The sequence below is a fragment of the Babylonia areolata genome, chromosome 19 (assembly GCF_041734735.1).
Source record: "Babylonia areolata isolate BAREFJ2019XMU chromosome 19, ASM4173473v1, whole genome shotgun sequence".
In the NCBI taxonomy this organism is placed as follows: domain Eukaryota; kingdom Metazoa; phylum Mollusca; class Gastropoda; order Neogastropoda; family Buccinidae; genus Babylonia; species Babylonia areolata.
The window spans coordinates 53,908,172-53,926,581 of record NC_134894.1 but is presented as its reverse complement, the minus strand read 5'-3'; the positions used below and the strand labels follow the sequence as shown (position 1 = coordinate 53,926,581).

Sequence of the window (18,410 nt, the reverse complement as noted above, 5' to 3'; positions counted from 1 at the left end):
AAGTAGTTTAATCATAAACTGAGTAGTTTACTAACTGAATCAATAGTGAAAATGAAGTTGGATATCATAGAAAATATTTTTTGACACTTCTAATTTCTAATGAGAAAAAGAAAATAATTAGTTTTTTGCAAAATTTGGTTAACGGTCAGTTCCATCATGAAGTGTCTTCACTCAGCTTAAATCATTGGAGTGAAAATGAAAATGCAAAGTGAATTATGATTAGAGAGTACGTGGTAAACAGTGAGAGCCACCTGGCTACATAAGAACTTCTGTCTGAAAAAAAAGAAGAAAAATATGGACCAGAACCTTGTTTCCATTCATTTCAGCATTTCACTTACAGTTTTTGATGGGAGCTAATTTGAAAAGGCTGCAAGATGGAGTCAACAGTTCATAATATTAATGAGCACAGCATACCCCACAAGACACTTCTTTCTGTGATTTAAAGTTATACATTAAGAAATATTGTCATGTTTTTGCAACAACTATGTTTCATGTATCAATGTAAAAAAAAATGTTTGTAGCAACAACATTGTTTGAGGTGCTAACAGAAAGCTTTTGTGTACTTTTCCAGTGGCTTTCACCGTAGTGTGTATGCTGTGGAACACAACGCTAAGAAGGACATGCTGATGGTAAGATGTCCTGCAGAGTGAACAGTCTTCTTCAGTGTGTGCTCAGCACCTGTCTGCATCATTCCAGCCTCTTCCACGGCAGCTGTGAGCATGCTGCAGTCATAGTCACCAGCCAGTAGATGGGTACAGACCACCATGTTTCTTCACTTACTGGACAGAAACTCTCTCTCACCTGATTTTGCAAATTTCAGTTGGAGATCCATTCTCTGTGGAAATTAATTTTTTGTTCTTTGTTTATGTTTAGTATGAAGTAGTTCAGCAAATTTCTGTTTCAAGTTTGAAAAGTTGGATTATAATCCTTGACTACTGTTGTAGATGACTAGAATTTAGATTGTATCTCCTACTCAAACACAGTTACTTCTAATGAACTGTGTATGCCTCAAGTGCAAGTGATTGTATTTTGTGATATTTCCTTCCAGCTGACCCTGTGTTATTTTTTGGATGGGAAACTATCTGTGTACCGGTCAAATCATCACTGCTTTTGCCATGGTGTGGGAGGATTGAAGGTTAAGAGCTCTCCCTTCCCTTCTCCCTCAAATGCCCCATTATTGCTGGAGGAGCCTTGTGGCATTCAAGGCATACATACCTGGGAACAGACTTCTCTTACTCCCTGGTTGTATTCCCTCATTTTATGTTTCTCTGGAAACGCATGCATGCAGTGTCTGGTGCAAAGTTGAGGATTTGTATGTACATGTTTGTCCAAATCTGTAAACTGTCCTAATGCTTCAGCTTTGTGGCTTAGATTTTTTAGATGATTAATATTTTAAGAATTCTGTCATGATCATCCTAGAATTCTGCTTGTTCTCGTTCTTCACAGGCACCGTCCTTTTGAAAAAAAACATATGCATGTATAATCATATTCAGAAAGATAATTCTGTTTAATGAAGAAAAGTTAGGTCAGGCAATGCCTTACTGTCAGATTATGTATGCTTCCTTAGAAGATGTGGGTTTGCATTTTATTCCAGAGACATTGATGGCATTGAAGCAAAACATTGGCCTGATTTATCCATCATATGAGATTTTGCAAGATATCAAAGGAAGCACCATATTTTACTATTTTGGTGGAAATAAGTCATTTTGTCAACTGAATACATTTGAATATATTGTAGAGGAGTTTCAGGATAGGCCTAGAATACTTGTAAGCTATTGAGTTGTGAGATGAAACTATGAGCAAACTTAGATTTTTGGCTTGTTTACACGTATGTAATGATGAATTTTTCTCTGTAAATGTACATTCCTTTGTAGCTTACATAATTGATGTTTTTGATTTTGAGAGTGCAAGAATACTTCAGTTACCCCTGTGTAATAAGTTTTAATTGAAACCAGCATTATATGACTGATCAGTCTCTCAGAATGGCTTTATTCATATGATTGTAGTCACCATTAATCAGCTGTCAGCTTTGAAACCGTTTTGCATTCTGTCCAAGTAATAAAACCCATTTGTAATCAACCTGGTTTAAGTAAATCTTGACAGTTAATTATTGCCCATTTTGTCACCACTTCTTCTATCTGATGAATCTTGCCACAGGTTAAATGTAAGTAAAATCAAGGTTTACTGAGAAACAGACATGAGAAAAGAAAGCATTCTGTCTTCATGGTAGAGTATATATTTTTAAAGTGAAATTACCCTTTTACATTTGGCCATTTTAACAGAAAGTCAGAGGACAGCGTAGGAAAGGTATGAATAATGTGGCTCTGTGGTAAATATCTAAGGTGTTAGGATTTCTGTTTAACTTGTCAAAACCTTTCCACTCTGACAAATGCCACCTAATGCAGTGTCCTTGACTGTTCGGTCGTCATCAAGCACTTGAATAACCAGTTACATATTTCCAGTTCGCAACCTTTTGAGCGGTCATAGCCAGTCACACAGGAGATCAGTGACAAGGCATTGGATCAGAAGTATTATGTAAGTGAGTGAGGGTCTGTACTGCTGTGAATGAGAATAGTGTATGTATGAGCAGGTCAAATTAACTGATGGTTTTTATTTAAAAGTATGTCTGTTATTTGTTCATTTTACATACATGTGCACACGCATGTGTGCGCACACACGCACACGCACACACACATGCACACACAAGTATGTGCCCGCACATACAAACACACACAAGTTCACTTGTTCTGGTTTGTATATACTTATTTGTATAAACCAGAACATGAGTAGTAATATACAAATTGATAAATTAAAAAGTCTTTCAGAGCAAACTGCATATTGCTAAGTGTAGTTTGTTTTTGCTTCACAGTTTTTGAACATGCCATACCTTAAACCTCACAGTTGAGAATATCCTATACATGATATAGCATCACTGGTTGACACGGGGACAGATATGTTTGTGCAGATTCCTTTCCAGAACTCACGTCTTCTCCATGACTTGACACTGATTCATGAATTCAAACCGCCTGGTGCTGACGAGGGAAATGATAATTTATTGAGCTTGTTTCATCACTGGATCTGACTGCACATTAAAAAGTATAGATGATTGTGGTGTGTTGATTAGCTTGCTGACCATGACAGTACTGGCCTTTTATTTTACCGTTTGTTTGCCTGTTGGCATGCTCTCGTTTGTTTTGTGAGCATGGGTGAGTTAGTGATGCTTGCCAAGTATTTTGCTTATGCATTGATACTGTGTCAACCATTCAAAGTTTTCTTGTTTTCTTTAAAACACCACTGCACAGAGTTAGTTATGATACTGGAATAGTGCCGCAATTTCTGGCTTATAAGCGCATATGGTGCTCTCCTGATTTTAAGAAAAAGCTGTTTTCAAAGCTATTTTAAGGAGCATGCTTCTGATCAACTGCATTAGCAGAAAATCCTTTAAAATGAAAGTTCTCCATAGTGATTGGTGCAGAATGGCTCTGTTGACTTCAGATGGTCATCTCTGGAAAGTGAATCAGATTCTGGCTTGTTTCCTTCTGCTTGTCAGCTCAGCTCTGCCACTCTTTGTCTGCTCTGTTACCTGCTTTTTCATCAGCTGGGTCAGTCACTACTATTGTGAAGCCTACAGTCAAACTTATGCTGTTGTTAAAAATCCCAGCACATTAACTTGTTAAAGCCCAGTCTGGTCTGCTTGTACTGCTTGTTCCCAGCCATCATCTTGTTTGGCATGTTCAAAAGTTTTCCAGTTTTCTTGCAGGCATTCAGTTAATTCTTCCAATATCTCTGTTTTTGTACAATAAATCTATCCCCAACTCGGGCATTGTTTGTAATGGTGTTTGCTTTAAAATTCAGCATCATATGTGATTTAGTCAATTCGATGGTGAACACAACAGTGTCAAATGAAACAGTGGTAAGACTGAAGCATGTAAGTGTTGCTATTTGGTGTGATAGTGTTTGTTTGGGCTTTTTTTTTATAATCAAGTGTGATATCAAATACTCTGTTGTGAGGGGTGGTACCAAGTGGCGGTCATTAAGTTTTCAGACACAGATAGGATGCTCACAGCCAAGAAGACACAGGGGTCAGGTTTGAGTAAAACGTTGAACCTTATAGGCTGGAAATTAAGGTATTTCATTCTTTGTCACATTTATTGATATATCTTTTTAATTGTTCACATATGCTGGTGAAAGTTTTCTGAGGTTTAACTCTTTGAAAAAGAAATCTGATGTATATGGTGAGGGATTTGGATGTGTTTAACCACCGCACTTTGATGAACACACACACAAAATAATTACGATTTCTAGGCCAAATTAATTGGATGGAATAATTTTTTTGTCTTGTCCAGTTGCTGATTTATTTATTTATTCATTTATCATCTATTTTTGTTGTTTGTAACCATGCCTTTCCATGTAAATAATTAATCTAACACTTTCATACATGTCATATCTCGTAAAAGACACACACACAAACACACACACACACACACACACACACACACACACAAAGAAAGCACAAATTCCATGTTAATTACAGTCTTGTACACCTTTTTCCTTTTTTTTCTTTCAAATTAATTGGGAACAGGTATGCAACTTTTTACAGTCCAGTGGATTCTGGTAATTTGTATGTTTGAATCCTATTTTAGAAAAGGAAAAAGAATCCACTGAACAGAGTAAATGAACAGTTGAATCCTGAATGAAGACCTCTCCACTTTGGAGCAATTTCCCTATGGGTTTAACCTGTCTGAAGACAGAAGAGTTAAGTGTTTATGTGCTCAGTTTTTCCCTCTTTTACTCTTTTTCTCTGATCGCATGTTGTACATACACATTTCACATTATAGAATATGAAGATGAGCTCAAAAGTGGAAATATGCTTTCATAACTTGTAATTGTTATTCCTTCATATGAGTATGAATTGTTACCACTTTGATGCTTTCATAACTTGTAATTGTTATTCCTTCATATGAGTATGAATTGTTACCACTTTGATGGGGTTAAAAAAAAAGAAGAAATCTTAAGTACATATATTTTCTAGGGTCATGCCATGAGATCAGAAAGCTGTTTCTCTTATAGGAACTAGAATTTGCAGTTATCACACTGTGTCATCACAGTAGTATGAGATCACTGTCAGAATTGTAATAAGTATTCAACAGGCACATTAGTTGAATGGTTGAAGCTTTGGACTTTCAATATAAGGGTCCTGAGTTCAATCTTGGATTGGCACCTAATAATAATAACAGGCATTTATGGCGCTTAATCTTACCAAAGCCCTAAGCGCTTACATAAACAAAAATACATATAGGACAAATAACTGGGACGAAACAGCACAGGCATCAAGGGATAGTCACCACTTCCACCACGATTTTGCCGTTCTCTTATCACGCACACAACAGACGCACACACAGAAAGGACATACAAACTGGAGAGGAATGAAATAGAGATGCCAATCAGGATGTGAAAAGAGTAGTTTAAAGAGAAGATTTGAAGGATGACAGAGAAACTGAACTGCGGAGGGAAAGAGGAAGCTTATTCCACGAGGACGGGGCCTGGAAAGAGAATGAGCGTTGGCCCGCAGTCTTGGTATTAAAGCGGGATACGGAGAAGGTGAGTGTCAGATAAGGAGTGCAACTGTCGCGATGGAGTGTACAGATGTAGAAGATCAGTAAGATAGGAAGGAGCGAGACCGCTCAGGGATTTAAAGCACAGCAGAGACAGTTTACATTCAGTTCATTTCTCGACAGGGAGCCAGTGAAGAGAACAAAGCAAGGGAGTGATAAGGGTAGATTTAGAGCGTCCCATGACTAGACGAGCAGCATTGTCCTGCACCTTTTGAAGTTGAACGAGAAGATTCTGAGGACAGCCAGCAAAGAGAGAATTACAATAATCCAATCTTGAGAGAGCAAAAGTGGAAACAAGAATTCTGGTGGCCTCTTCAGAAAGATGACGAACAGAACAAATGTGGCGGAGCTCCAAGTAGCACGCATGACATACAGAGGAACCATGATGGTGAAATGACCATGTCTGATCAAGTATGATACCCAGGTTGTGCACGGTCGTAAACTTCTGAATGAGCCAATTATCCAATTTAACCAAAATGGGAACAGAATCAGTGGGCAGAAGTCTTTTGGGTGCAATGAAAATCATTTCCGTTTTGTCATTGTTCAGCTGAAGATTGTTGTTTGTCATCCATGCTAACCCCCCACCTCCACCCACCTGGCTTACTTTTTTTTTTTTTTTTTAAAGCCCCAGGTTGCATGTCTCAGAGAATAGGAAAAACAAGAAGTGTTGTGATGGTGGTATGCTTATTATTGTTCATGGAAATGACCATGATCAAAGCAAATAGGAACCAGCTGAAAGACTATTGTAGTATATTTTTTGATAAACTACTACAGTAATATGTTGGGTTTTTTATGTATTGTTTTAAATTACTTGAAAAGGCCAGGAAATGTATAACTGCACACAGGGAAAGGCTGCTGATGATAAGAGCTGTTCTGTTTGAGGGGTAGAGGAGGGGGTCTTCTATTGAATTGCAGTTTTCTTTCTTTATTTTAAAGTTAATCAGTCAAGTATTGCTCATAATGTGACTTGCTTAACTGAGATTTGTGTACTTCGTTTGCTAGATTTTATATTTATTTGATCTCTGTTGTTTTATGATAAAAAGCTAGTGAGAGTTTGTGTTACACATTTTGCAAGACTTTTTTCTCTCAGTTGAATCATTTTGTTCTTTGTCAATTTCTGATTCCAAAATAATTGGCATAATATAACTTGTAATTTCATTCGTGTTTTTACATATGCAAATTTGATTTAACAAATATATATACTAGGTAAATCTCATCCAGTGAATTAAATTTGGTTTTGTGATCTCATTGTATCCAAGATTATGGTCTGGGGGGTATTGAATCTGTCATGATGTATAGCAGTTGAGGACTGCCTAAGACTTGTTTGTCTTCAGTTTTTGATCAGCTGAGTACAAATACCCACAACTCTAGAATGATTGCAGTATAGCACTGCATGAATTGTTCTTCAAAACCTTTATTTGTAAGGAAATTTAGACAGCCACTATACAACGAAGACAAATTATAGAGAACAATGTATTATTCAAAAATACTTGGTCAGACTGACACACCAGTTTTCTTCTCTGGTTCATATTCTTTCTGTGTATGGTGTTATATGGCTTATGCTTCTGAAACGTCAAGTTTAACCTTCGTTGGCTGTCGCTTTTGACTACACACGGAAGCTCATGTGGGTCGTCCACGACCCATACCGCTGTCGCTTTTGACTACACACGGAAGCTCATGTGGGTCATCCACAACCCATACTGCTGTCGCTTTTGACTACACACGGAAGCACATGTGCATCATCCACGACCCATACCGCTGTCGCTTTTGACTACACACGGAAGCTCATGTGGGTCATCCACGACCCATACCGCTGTCGCTTTTGACTTCACACGGAAGCTCATGTGGGTCGTCCACGACCCATACCGCTGTCGCTTTTGACTACACACGGAAGCTCATGTGGGTCGTCCACGACCTGTACCTTTAAAGAAACAAAAACCTGTATATTCCTCCAAAGCTTGTGTGGGTCGTGTGTGTGTGTGTGTGGGGTAATGGGAGATTAGTGATGCTATTAAAGTAAAACTTCTTTATTTTCCTTCACTAATTGCAAATGAAACCTTCTGAAATCACTATTAAAAAGGTATGGGTCATGCATGACGCACACGAGCTTTCGAGGGTGACCACGTTTTTTTCCTCTTTAAAAAGCATGGGTCATACACGACCCACACAAGTGTCCGTGTGTAGTTAAAACGCCACCTTTAATTACTCATTAACTAATTAATGAATTGTTTTCATTTTTTGGCAAAAGTTGGCCTTCATAAAAAAATATTAAGAATTGGCTGAGATATTTGCGTTTTTGTACCCTTCTGGGTCGTGTACAACCCACGATAGCCAGCAAAGGTTAAGACTAACTGGTTATGTTGTGTTTTCTGAGTCATCATTTGTTTCCAAACTGTTTGTTCTTTACATTCTATATGAGCGTAAAATAGTTGGGACTGTCTAGTTCTCAGTTTTACTTTTAGACACACCTTATTTCTTCCGATGAGATGGAAATTCTGCATCACACCATTCACAGACTGCAAAAGATGTTTGTTGCCTGGGGCTCATGATAATACATGTAGCTTTGTGTACATATATGTTCATGTACACCCAAACAAATGTTTGCAGAAACATACACACACTCGACATACCAACAGTTACACTCAAAAACATTTGTCATCCAGTTTGGAATATGAAACAAAAAGAAGAAAAGAAAAGAAAAAAGTGGGGGGGAAAAAGTAGAGTAAATCATTTTAATCATGTGACTCAGAATAATGGCATCTGGATGTCCAGCTTATCAAATCATTTCTGCCATCTGTAACTGCTGCTGTTGTGCAGTGGAGTGGCCAAGTAAAATGGTGGTCTTGTGAAAACTTTGAAGGAAGAGGTCAGAGGGGTTCAGTATATTGCAGATTCTTCTGTTCTTTTCAGCTATTCAAAAGAAAGTCTTGGCAGTAGTGTAATAGACTCAAGAAAGAACTTGAGTCACTTTGTGTGATACTCTTCAAGTACACCTTAAGAGACATCCCAGTGTTGTTTTTTTCTTTGCCAGCCAGCTGTCCAGTCAATGTGCAGTTTTTTTTTGCCAGACTCGGGCTTTCCACATCAATACGAAGAACAATGTTGAATTGTTGTCCCTGGCTTCATTCTGAAGAGTATATACTGAAATGAAATTCTGAAGAGTGTTAAATGAAAATGTATGAAAACAGCTTGAGAAACTGCTGACTGCTGGTTTGTGAGAAAAATGTGGAGAGAAACATTGTAATATGAAGAAAGCGATTTACTGGATGATGATTCATATTTTTAGCAAATAGTTTGCATGCAAGAATGGAGGAAAAATAGAAAAGAAAAAGGGCTCAATTTTTTAAGAATGTATGGTATGATAAAAAATAAAGAAAAATGGAAAGACAGAAATGAAAGGAAGGAAGCATAAAAATTCAGGATAAAAAAATGTTTGCTTAATTTCTTTTTGTCTTAACAGTTAAATGAGATCATTAAAATCTGCTCAAGCATTTGGATATAGAAAAACAAATTCCAGTACATGTATTGTGTGGATTGTGAGAGTGGAAAGATCGCTATATTATTGCAGATTTGATTGTGTGTTAGAACTCCATATTTACAAAACAATGTTCATCAACTTTAAGATTGGTTCACCTGTGATGTTGCGTTGTGATTTGAAGGTATGTATGTATGAAATGTACAAAAGGGGAAAAAAAAGTGCTAGTTGGTTGTTTTTTGTTTCTTTTTTTTTTAAATCAATGTTCTGTACCACTTTTTGTGCAATAAGTAAACATATGCTTAAAATAAATATCTATTTCACTATGGAGAAGACAAGTAAAAAGTGATCAACACTAAAGATCAGTGCTTGGTTTGTGTGTGTTTTTGTTTTGAATGTTTTTCAATTTGTTGTTGTTTTTTTTATTACTTTTTTATAATTACATATAGTATTCAGATATGGTGTTTTGTTGACATGCGAATTGTTGATGATATTCAGTCACTAATTCAGTGATGTCCAGTCCAGAAAATAATATTGCTATCACTTGATACTTTACACTGTAAAGTGTAAAGAGTAATGGAGAAAATATTGTGTGTACAAAGCACTGAAAACACAAATGATAAATGGAGAATATTGTATTATACACGATCCACAGCAGATTTCTCTTCATGGAATCCAAGTTGCTATCCCCAAGAAAGCGCATTTCCATTCCGGCCCACCTTTTTTCTTCCTGTATGCAAGAGAATGTGTTTTATAATCAAAGTTGTTTTTGTTTTTGTTTTTTTGTTTTTTTATAATTTCGCTAGGGGCAATTCTCTTACTGCCTAGGGTTCTGTTGCATGCTCTAAATACAAGTCACAAACGGGACCTCAGTTTATCATCTCAACCAAAACACTAGCACCTAGACCGCCACGCAAGAATGAGTGCAGGGAGTTGTTGGTGAGTTAAAATCCTGCTCTGTGCAGGCCTCACACCAGTGTACAACTGATTCGTAGCAGGGCGCATTACCTGTAGGCAAAGCAGCAAGTCCAGAAAATGTCTGTCTGGTGTCATACATTGTTCCATGGCAAACTGATGCAAACCAGGCCTATCTGTTTGCTCCTCTTGGCCAAATTTCACAGCAACTCAGTGATAACATTTCTTGCCCCTCACATCATGGACAGCAACCATGTGACAGTGTCTGCACAGACCAAAACAAAATTTCTTGCAAGTTGTCTTGGTTCAATGAAGGTTGTGTTGTCTGAGGGGGTGAGTCCTGTGTTTATTCAGCTCTTTAACCATATTTATATCTATCACTGCTTTGATTTCATTTCGGATGTTTCATCTTTTGAGGTCCACTGTGACTATAATCAGACTGGTGAATATATCCCTCAAATCTTTTTGTGTATCACCTTGAAGAGCTGGATAAACTGAAAAAGATCAATACTTTATTAATTCAGCACAATGGGAGAAAAGGAGAAGAAAAAAAGAAAAGAAAAAAGGATGAGGCTCACCAAACAAAAGCAAACAAAAACCTCACCATTCAGACTTTCACACATGCATGCATGCATGCACGCAGACATAAACACACACAAGCACACTCATGTATGCACTCACACACACGTACATGTATGCACGCATACACACAGACACACACACATACATGCACACTCACTCAAACACAGAGAAAAACACTGCTTGTGTATGTACATGCATCATATGTGTGTGTTTTTTTTTTTTTCAATATTAAAGGACAGAGCAAATATCGCAATACTTGTTTAAAACTAAAAAGGATGAACACATTTCCCAATGTGTAATTTCAATTGTATTTCTTGTACAAAATTGCTATACAGCCTTTGAAAATTGAAATATAATGAACCTATAGGCAAGATGTTTTAAATCTTACAGTTCCCCCCGAAAATCTGCATTCATAAAAGAATGAGCATTTATCATTATAACTAATTATACCACATTGTATTTACATGCTCCAAAAGGAGTACCGCTGATGATCATATAAGTGTTGAAATCAAACCAAGTAAGACCCATGTCTGAAAATGATAAATATATACATGGCTTAATCTTCATTCCATTAACTCCGTGCTGTTTTCTTGATCATAGATTGATATCAAAAGTCAATAATAATAATTCACATTAATTACGAAGCATTTAAAAGATCTGCACTGCAATTGTGGACTGATAACAAAGTAACCAGTCACAGAACAGGAAGACTCACAAAACAAAAACAACAGCATCGAGGACTGCGTTTTTCTCCAAGTCGTCATAACCCTTCAGGGAAACAGACCCATTCAGTTTTGTTTATGTCAGTGTTCCGTACAGACCAGTGAACACCATTGCACCACACAAACACACACACACACCAAGTCTTTAGGACTTTTGGAACTAGATTGACAGCTACTCTATTAAATGTTGACATTATTAACAAGTCTATTTCCTCCTCAATGGATAAGACACCTCATATAAAACTTGATTAAAATCCATTTAGGCCATCGAAACAGATGCAAGGCGTCAGTGGGCATCTTTGTGGCACTGGTGAAGCACTCTATGTCTAGGATGTCAGTTGTCTTACAGGCACAGAACAGGTTAATGTTTGAACATTAAAATAAATGTTCGATAATAAAGGAATTTTAAAAAAGAAAAGAAAAAAAGGATTAAGCAAAAATTAGAAAAAGGAATAAAGCAATTCACAAGCATCATTATACTACAACAAAGTTAAACACAACCCAAAACAACTCCAATTTCATATATATATATATATAGAGAGAGAGAGGTATAGATATAGACAGTGACACACACACACACACACACACACACTGAATATGACGATGCACACAGCTAACAGTCCAGCTTTTGTGTTACAAAACAGCATTTTTTTTTTTTAAAGTGAAGGACAGTGGAGATAAACTGTTGTGTGCACACTTGTGTGGAGTATTTATCTTTCTGAAATATGATTAGATCGTGTTACCATAACCAATTTCTCTTTTATTAAAAAAAAAAAAAAATTATAATAAAGATAAAAAAAAATTAAAAAAAAGACTTTTTATTTCAGGTCTTCCAAAAACGTCCAATAATTCCCCACTTGACCCACAAGTTAAAACTTGTATCACCAAAGAAAGAATCACAATACTCACCTGAATGGCAAAAGGATTAAAAATGAATGAATGAGTAAATAAAAAGGTCTGACAACATGATTGTTTTACCACAAAATGCAAAGTTTCGAAATGTACAAAATATACAAGAATTTCAACCTTCACACAAAGTTGACCAGAAATGTCACTACTGAAGGATATCTCATTCTTTTTCCCAACAATAATGATATTGGAATCAGTAAATATCATGTTCAACAACAACAGCAAAAAACCCGTTAAGCACAGAAAACAACAACATAAAAGCACAAGAAAAAGAAGTATGGAGAAACAAAACTTTCAGTAACAACATCAAACACAAACAAACAAATTACAAGGTGGAGAAACTTAAAAGAAGTTTTATGGCTTGAGAATTCATTGTGGTCCATATTTTTGAAACAATTCATCAGAGTGGGGAAAAACAGGTACCCAGAAACTAGCATGGATGCTACATCATGACCTTGTGACCTTGAGTAAAGTTCAAGGTAAAAAATTTTGAACTTCACCTGTATCAGTAGCTCAAGGAGGCATCACTGCGTTCGGACAAATCCACATACGTTACACCACATCTGCCAAGCAGATGCCTGACCAGCAGCGAAACCCAATGCAATTAGTCAGGCCTTGAGAAAAAATAAAATAAAATAAATAAAAAAATAAAATAAAAACAAAATAAATGAAAACAAAATTACAAAACAAAACAAAACAAACAAACAAACAAAAAATAAATGAATAAAATAAAAAGAAATAAGTAAATAAATAAATAATAGATAAATACATAAAAAAAGAACTACTACTACTGCTAATAATATTTATAAGGCGCAAAAACTGAAGTCAACTGTAAGCGTACAAAAAAAAGAAAAAAAGAAAAGATAAATAAATAAATACATCAATAAAATAAAATAAAATAAAATAAAATAAATAAATAAAAAGACAACAATGATGATAAATAAGCAAATAAATGTAAAACATGCATACACACATTCACACATGCACACACATATGCATAACAGATATGCAACAAACATGCAGTTTCACAGATATGAAAGCACAATCAAATACACATAAACGTACATGAGCCCCAACACACACACACACACACACACACATTATCCTGCACCCCCCCTACCCCGCCCTCCACACACTCATTTCTAGGCTATGTATTGCAGTTTCCACGGCAGGCACAAACACACACACACTCACACACACACACACGTACACACACACATACACACACACACACACATGTTCAAGAGCATGTTAATAAGTCCAAAGTGCATTGAAAGAAGTGGTTTGCAAAAATTCACTATCAAGCACTCAAACGTCTTTGTGGACTAAAAGTACAGAATCTTGCAATATGAACAGAAGATTTGACCACACACACACAAAAAAAAAAGTCTGCAGAGTATTTTGCAGCAATCAATACTATCTGTAAATTCAGTACACACCCTTTTACATCACACTCCAGTATACTGACCATGCATTCTTCGCTGTATCTGTCTATCCTTTGGTACTGAGAAAAAGTAAAGTGATAGAGTATAAGACTGTAAATGCTCACAATCATCTGAATTTTGACTTGACTTCATACAATGCATCTGTAACAACAAACATGAGACAAATAAGTGAAAGACAAAGTATGCATGCCATGTTCTGTTAACATGAAAATCAGTACAACAGATTAACACCTGGAGACACTGACAATGCTGATGCGTATAGATGTGATGCTGGCACACACAATGCTAAGATAGAATAACTCATAGAAACCCCAAATACTTTTTCACATGTAACTTGTACAAATTGATATATACAGTGTATGTTTGATGCTGAATCGAAAAGATCTGTAAAGCATTAATGCTGAATCGAAAAGATCTGTAAAACATTAATGCTGAATCGAAGGGAATGTCATCTTACATAGCTCACAAAAAAAAAAGAATCATCTAAAGTGCCTAAACTTGGGCTGCAGTTACTCCTGCTTTTGTGACAAGCCTTATTTGAAGATTCCGCTGAAATTTCACAGTCCTTCCCATTCGGTAACACCCCATTCGGTAACACCCCATTCGGTAACACCCCCTTAAAACTGAACACAAAGGTGAGGTAGTTTTAACTTGCTGGTGTTGGTGTGATTTTCAATCACCCATACCCCTCAGTCTGGGTACTTTTGATATCTTCTTTCTTCATGAATGACTGTATTACATTATTCTATCTCATTCATTGTTGATCATCGCTCCATCTTCTTACTCAAACAACAGAATAAAAAGTGCTTTGATTCCTCTCGTCATCATTACTCCATGTGTTCATAACTGTCTCAATGGCAAGTGCAAAACTGTAACAGGCAGCAATCTGCTGCCAGAATAGGTATGTGTTTTGATTTAAACACGAATGCAGCACCACTATCATTATATCATTAAAACACACAGGCACAAACACACACAGACACACAGAAACACGCACCACTTTGCTGGAACTGTAAGGTTCATGACCTAACAATTGGGATTTCTCTCTCTCTCTCTCTCTCTCTCTCTCACACACACTCAAACACATCCTTCCCAACCCCCACACTCCCACAAACACCTCATTGGAAATTACCCACCAATAAACACATTATTTACACATATCCTCTTCCTCCTTCTTCCCAGAAGATCCGTTTTTCATGTTCACATCATTGCTGACAACAAGCTCCTGCACTTTGTCCACCTCAGTCAGAGGTGTAGAGTTTTCTGGGTCAATGACGACATCATCTGGATCATCCTCTCTAGCCCAGGCCTGGATTTCCCCACTGCCCAGGAGGAAAAAAGCCACCCAGCCGACGATGTAGATACACGACGCCAGGAAGAACACCCAGCGCCATGATTCTTGTGATTGCTTTGAAAGAAAAGAAAGAAATATGGGTTAAAAACAAACAAACAAACAAACAAAACCACTACCTAAGTGTGGAGAGATATTCTGGTGGGGAGTTGGGGTGTGTGGGTGGAGAATGTGTACAGTTGTGTACGAAGGGAAACAGAGCAAGAAAAGGAGTAAAGAATGAGTGAGAGAAAAAACAAGTCAGCTGTTCAGCTTGGTTTTTACTGACAACCTGACAGGCATAACGATAAAATAAATAAGATTTTGAACTTCTTCCAGACTTGCCTTTCTTACCCTTATTTCCGTTTCAAAATTTAACCCCCTTCTTCCTCTCCCCACCCCTTTCTCTGTAACCTTTCTATATCTCCATTCTCTTGTCATTCACACCAAAGAACTTTCACCTTCTCTTTTCAAATGTATTTATTTTATTCTAGACTTGTGCTAAACTGTGATGTAGAAATAAAACATAAACACAATATACCATACTCACGTGCACATAGACAAAAACACACACAGACACACACAGGCACACACACAAACAAACACACACACAGAGGCACACACACACACAGAGGCATGCATGCACACACACACATAATCATGCCAATACATACACACACACACACAATGTGCACACACCCATACACTTGCACACACACACACACACAAAACAAACTCACATCATGAGTGATGACCCCAATCACAATGGGCGCCACAAAGCCAGGGACGGTGGCGATGGTGTTGGAGATCCCGTACAGGACCCCGGCGTGGCGAGGCGAGAGGTCGGAGAAGTTGATGTAGAGCCCCGCCCCGTACAGACACCCTGTCATGGCCACGCCCATCGACAGAAGCGCCACCGCCGCCACAGAGTGGGAACAGTCCAGGAAACCCACCCCCACCAGCAGACAGGCTGGAACCACCGAACCTGGGCAGGAAGAAAGTGAGAGACTTTAACTCCTTGACCACCAAACGTGAATGGGAAGAAAGAGAGAGACACTGAACCAGTGTTGGAAGAAAGAGAGAGACACTGAACCAGTGTTGGAAGAAAGAGAGAGAGAGACGCTGATCCTGAGTGGGAAGAAAGAGAGAGACGCTGATCCTGAGTGGGAAGAGAGACGCTGATCCTGAGTGGGAAGAGAGACGCTGATCCTGAGTGGGAAGAGAGACACTGATCCTGAGTGGGAAGAGAGAGAAAGACTGTGATCCTGAGTTGGAAGAGAGATGCTGATCCTGAGTGGGAAGAGAGACGGTGATCCTGAGTGGGAAGAGAGAGAGAGACACTGATCCTGAGTGGGAAGAGAGAGAGAGACACTGATCCTGAGTGGGAAGAGAGATGCTGATCCTGAGTGGGAAGAGAGACGCTGATCCTGAGTGGGAAGAGAGACGCTGATCCTGAGTGGGAAGAGAGAGAGAGACACTGATCCTGAGTGGGAAGAGAGAGAAAGACACTGATCCTGAGTGGGAAGAGAGACACTGATCCTGAGTGGGAAGAGAGAGAGAGACGCTGATCCTGAGTGGGAAGATCAGAGAGACACTGATCCTGAGTGGGAAGAGAGAGAAAGACACTGATCCTGAGTGGGAAGAGAGACACTGATCCTGAGTGGGAAGAGAGAGAGAGACGCTGATCCTGAGTGGGAAGAGAGAGAGAGACACTGATCCTGAGTGGGAAGAGAGACGCTGATCCTGAGTGGGAAGAGAGAGAAAGACACTGATCCTGAGTGGGAAGAGAGACACTGATCCTGAGTGGGAAGAGAGAGAGAGACGCTGATCCTGAGTGGGAAGAGAGAGAGAGACGCTGATCCTGAGTGGGAAGAGAGAGAGAGACACTGATCCTGAGTGGGAAGAGAGACACTGATCCTGAGTGGGAAGAGAGACGCTGATCCTGAGTGGGAAGAGAGAGAGAGACTGTGATCCTGAGTGGGAAGAGAGACGCTGATCCTGAGTGGGAAGAGAGAGAGAGACGCTGATCCTGAGTGGGAAGAGAGAGAGAGACGCTGATCCTGAGTGGGAAGAGAGACACTGATCCTGAGTGGGAAGAGAGAGAAAGACACTGATCCTGAGTGGGAAGAGAGATGCTGATCCTGAGTGGGAAGAGAGACGCAAGCACACCTTGGCCGCTGAAGGCATATAAACATGTGCATGTTTAGAAATAGCAACAATAATGGAAGTAACAATTGAAATAAAATTAAAAAGTGAAGACAACTCATTTACTGATCAGAATGGCTGGAAATAAATGAGTTTTCAAAGAGGTTTTGAAAGAAGAGCAAGAAACAGCATGGCGGACAGGAAGAGGGAGTGCGTTCCATGAGGATTTTGAAGGTTTTTGAAGTGTAGTCACTACTTTCTGCGTTACCTTTCAATGCTGTTATCTGATTGAACTGTACAAAAGAAATGCCACCCCACAAGGAAGAAGTATGGATGAAGTACGGTGACTGAATCCTGACCTGTAAGGTCTGTCCTATCTCAGTGAGGTGACAGCCATTTATTGACATCCTGACCTGTAAGGTCTGTCCTATCTCAGTCAGGTGACAGCCATTCATTGACATCCTGACCTGTAAGGTCTGTACAATCTCAGTGAGGTGACAGCCATTCATTGACATCCTGACCTGTAAGGTCTGTCCTATCTCAGTCAGGTGACAGCCATTCATTGACATCCTGACCTGTAAGGTCTGTCCTATCTCAGTCAGGTGACAGCCATTCATTGACATCCTGACCTGTAAGGTCTGTACAATCTCAGTGAGGTGACAGCCATTCATTGACATCCTGACCTGTAAGGTTTGTACAATCTCAGTGAGGTGACAGCCATTCATTGACATCCTGACCTGTAAGGTCTGTCCTATCTCAGTGAGGTGACAGCCATTCATTGACATCCTGACCTGTAAGGTTTGTACAATCTCAGTGAGGTGACAGCCATTCATTGACATCCTGACCTGTAAGGTCTGTACAATCTCAGTGATGTGACAGCCATTCATTGACATCCTGACCTGTAAGGTCTGTACAATCTCAGTGAGGTGACAGCCATTCATTGACATCCTGACCTGTAAGGTCTGTACAATCTCAGTGATGTGACAGCCATTCATTGACATCCTGACCTGTAAGATCTAATCTCAGTGAGGTGACAGCCATTCATTGACATCCTGACCTGTAAGATCTAATCTCAGTGAGGTGACAGCCATTCATTGACATCCTGACCTGTAAGGTCTGTCCAACAACTTTCTTTGTTTTTTTGTTTCCCTTCAGTAAGTGAGTGCTTTTCTTACCTCACTGGCTACCTTCTAAATTCCTACCAAAATTTTTTGACAAACTTTTAAATCTAATCACAAATTTCACACATGCTGCCACACTGTTTGGGAATGT

The 18,410-nt window shown here is 38.6% G+C and overlaps 2 protein-coding genes across 3 annotated transcripts in view; one reads left to right on the top strand and one right to left on the bottom strand.

Moving 5' to 3' along the window:
* LOC143293849 (uncharacterized) overlaps positions 1–9,455 on the top strand; it is a 51,820-nt gene extending 42,365 nt beyond the window's left edge. For both annotated transcript variants that reach the window (XM_076605136.1, XM_076605137.1), the window contains one exon: positions 572–9,455. In XM_076605136.1, coding sequence (XP_076461251.1) covers positions 572–586 — 15 coding nt within the window. In that variant the 3' untranslated portion in view covers positions 587–9,455. The remainder of the gene's footprint in view (positions 1–571) is intronic.
* Positions 9,456–10,788: 1,333 nt separating this feature from the next.
* Positions 10,789–18,410, bottom strand: part of LOC143293848 (putative transporter slc-17.2) — a 29,824-nt gene continuing 22,202 nt past the window's right edge. Inside the window, exons 8-9 of the mRNA XM_076605135.1 lie at positions 15,734–15,978; positions 10,789–15,071 (exon numbers count right to left, since the gene is read on the bottom strand). Coding sequence (XP_076461250.1) covers positions 14,811–15,071; positions 15,734–15,978 — 506 coding nt within the window. The 3' untranslated portion in view covers positions 10,789–14,810. The remainder of the gene's footprint in view (positions 15,072–15,733; positions 15,979–18,410) is intronic.